General features: G+C 54.4%; 1 protein-coding gene across 1 annotated transcript in view; it reads left to right on the forward strand.

The window, feature by feature from the left end:
• Window positions 1-1,647, forward strand: part of FDPS (farnesyl diphosphate synthase) — a 1,897-nt gene extending 250 nt beyond the window's left edge. Inside the window, 6 exon segments of the mRNA XM_009708051.1 lie at window positions 1-37; window positions 276-364; window positions 649-721; window positions 871-948; window positions 1,025-1,159; window positions 1,447-1,647. The exon segment at window positions 1-37 is cut by the window's left edge and continues 22 nt beyond it. Coding sequence (XP_009706353.1) covers window positions 1-37; window positions 276-364; window positions 649-721; window positions 871-948; window positions 1,025-1,159; window positions 1,447-1,647 — 613 coding nt within the window.
• Window positions 1,648-1,732: the final 85 nt, after the last annotated feature.

The raw sequence follows: 1,732 nt of genomic DNA on the forward strand, positions 1-1,732 counted from the left end.
CCCCTACTACCTGCACCTGCTGGAGCTTTTCTTGCAGGTGAGCCTGGCCCCTGCATCCCCCTCCTGCAGATTTACCTTGGGTCTGGGCTCTTCCTGGATGTTTGACGGCATGTGGCTCTCAGACTGTTCCTTAAGTTCCTGGGCGTCCTGCCAGACATGTACCCTTCCTTCAGACTCCTTTCTGAGCCGAAATGGGGCTTGGGTTTGGAGTTTTAACTGTGCTTTTTGGACTTTCCTGGGAGACTGTGAGAATAAATCCTTTCTTTCCTTTTCAGACTGCCTACCAGACTGAGCTCGGTCAGATGCTGGACCTCATCACTGCTCCTGTTTCCAAGGTGGATTTGAATCGCTTCAGTGAGCAGAGGTAAAGAGGCAGAAGGGGACAGAGATGCCAGCCCTGTTGTGGCAGGGGGGGTCTGCTTGGGCTCTGCTTGCAGTCCCTTCCAGACTGTGTAAGAGAGACGACAGCTTCCTGAAACGCTGCTGTCGCCTACCAGGCTTTGCAGAGCAAGTCTCGCTCGCACTGTCAGAGCTTGGGGGCTGGTTTGGAGGAAGATGCTGCTTTTTTCCTGCTGGCCCTGATCTGCAGAGCCCTAATGGGAGGGGAAGGCATGGGCTTTGTCGCTGAGCGTGGTTCCTCTGCCGCAGGTATAAGGCAATTGTTAAGTACAAGACGGCGTTCTACTCCTTCTACCTGCCTGTGGCCGCTGCCATGTACATGGTGAGTTTCATGAAAGTGGTCTCAGGAGAGGCCTAACCCTCAGTATGAGGCTGTCAAGGCGGTTAGGGGCATTGGGAGATGGGAGAAGTAAGGGTGGAAGGCAGGTACTGGAAGCCTTTATTCCTTTTTTTTTTTTTCCCCCCTTTTAGACTGGATTTGACAGTAAGGAGGAGCATGACAATGCCAAAGCGATCTTGCTAGAGATGGGTGAATTCTTTCAGATCCAGGTAGGAGGTGACTCCCCATCCCTTAGTGCTTTTAAGACGCTGGTCGTGGCACTCACGTGTTTCCATCTTTGTGCAGGATGATTACCTGGACTGCTATGGCGACCCGGAGCTGACGGGGAAGGTTGGCACTGATATCCAGGACAATAAGTGCAGCTGGCTGGTAGTGGAGTGCCTGCGTCGGGTCACCCCAAACCAGAGGCAGATCCTGGAGGTAATGCCACCAGGCTGACAAACCCCCTGCAGATGGGAGAGGGGGTGTGGGCTCCCTCCCTGAGGACGTGGTGTAGAGGGAGTGTAACGCACGCACCTGAAAAGCCATGTGCTACCCTGTGTAGCTGCGCTGTTCTGCTACCTGGGTGGGAGAAGGGTTGGTGGTTGTGAGTAGTATAAGATGGTAGCAGGGAGAACGAGAGGTGACTCCTGCCACACTTTGAAGGAGCAGCTACGGCGGTGGCTGTAAGCTGGACCTCAGCGTGACTTGTTCTGGTGTTTTCTCAGGAGAATTATGGTTGTAAGGAGCCAGAGAAGGTGATAAAGGTGAAGGAGCTCTATGATTCTCTGGGCATGAGGGCTGCTTTTCAGGAGTATGAGGAGAGCAGCTATCAGCGCCTGCAGGAACTGATCCAAAAGCACGCCAACCGCCTCCCCAAGGAGATCTTTCTTGGCCTAGCTCGGAAGATTTACAAACGGCAGAAGTGATGGTGGGCCTGGTCGTGGACTGCTTGATCTTTGCTAAGGGGGCCTGGTGGGGCTTGCGCCCCCCACCCCGGCCGTAGCTGCCTGG

This window comes from Cariama cristata, unplaced genomic scaffold (genome assembly GCF_000690535.1).
Source record: "Cariama cristata isolate BGI_N322 unplaced genomic scaffold, ASM69053v1 scaffold35410, whole genome shotgun sequence".
Lineage (NCBI taxonomy): Eukaryota > Metazoa > Chordata > Aves > Cariamiformes > Cariamidae > Cariama > Cariama cristata.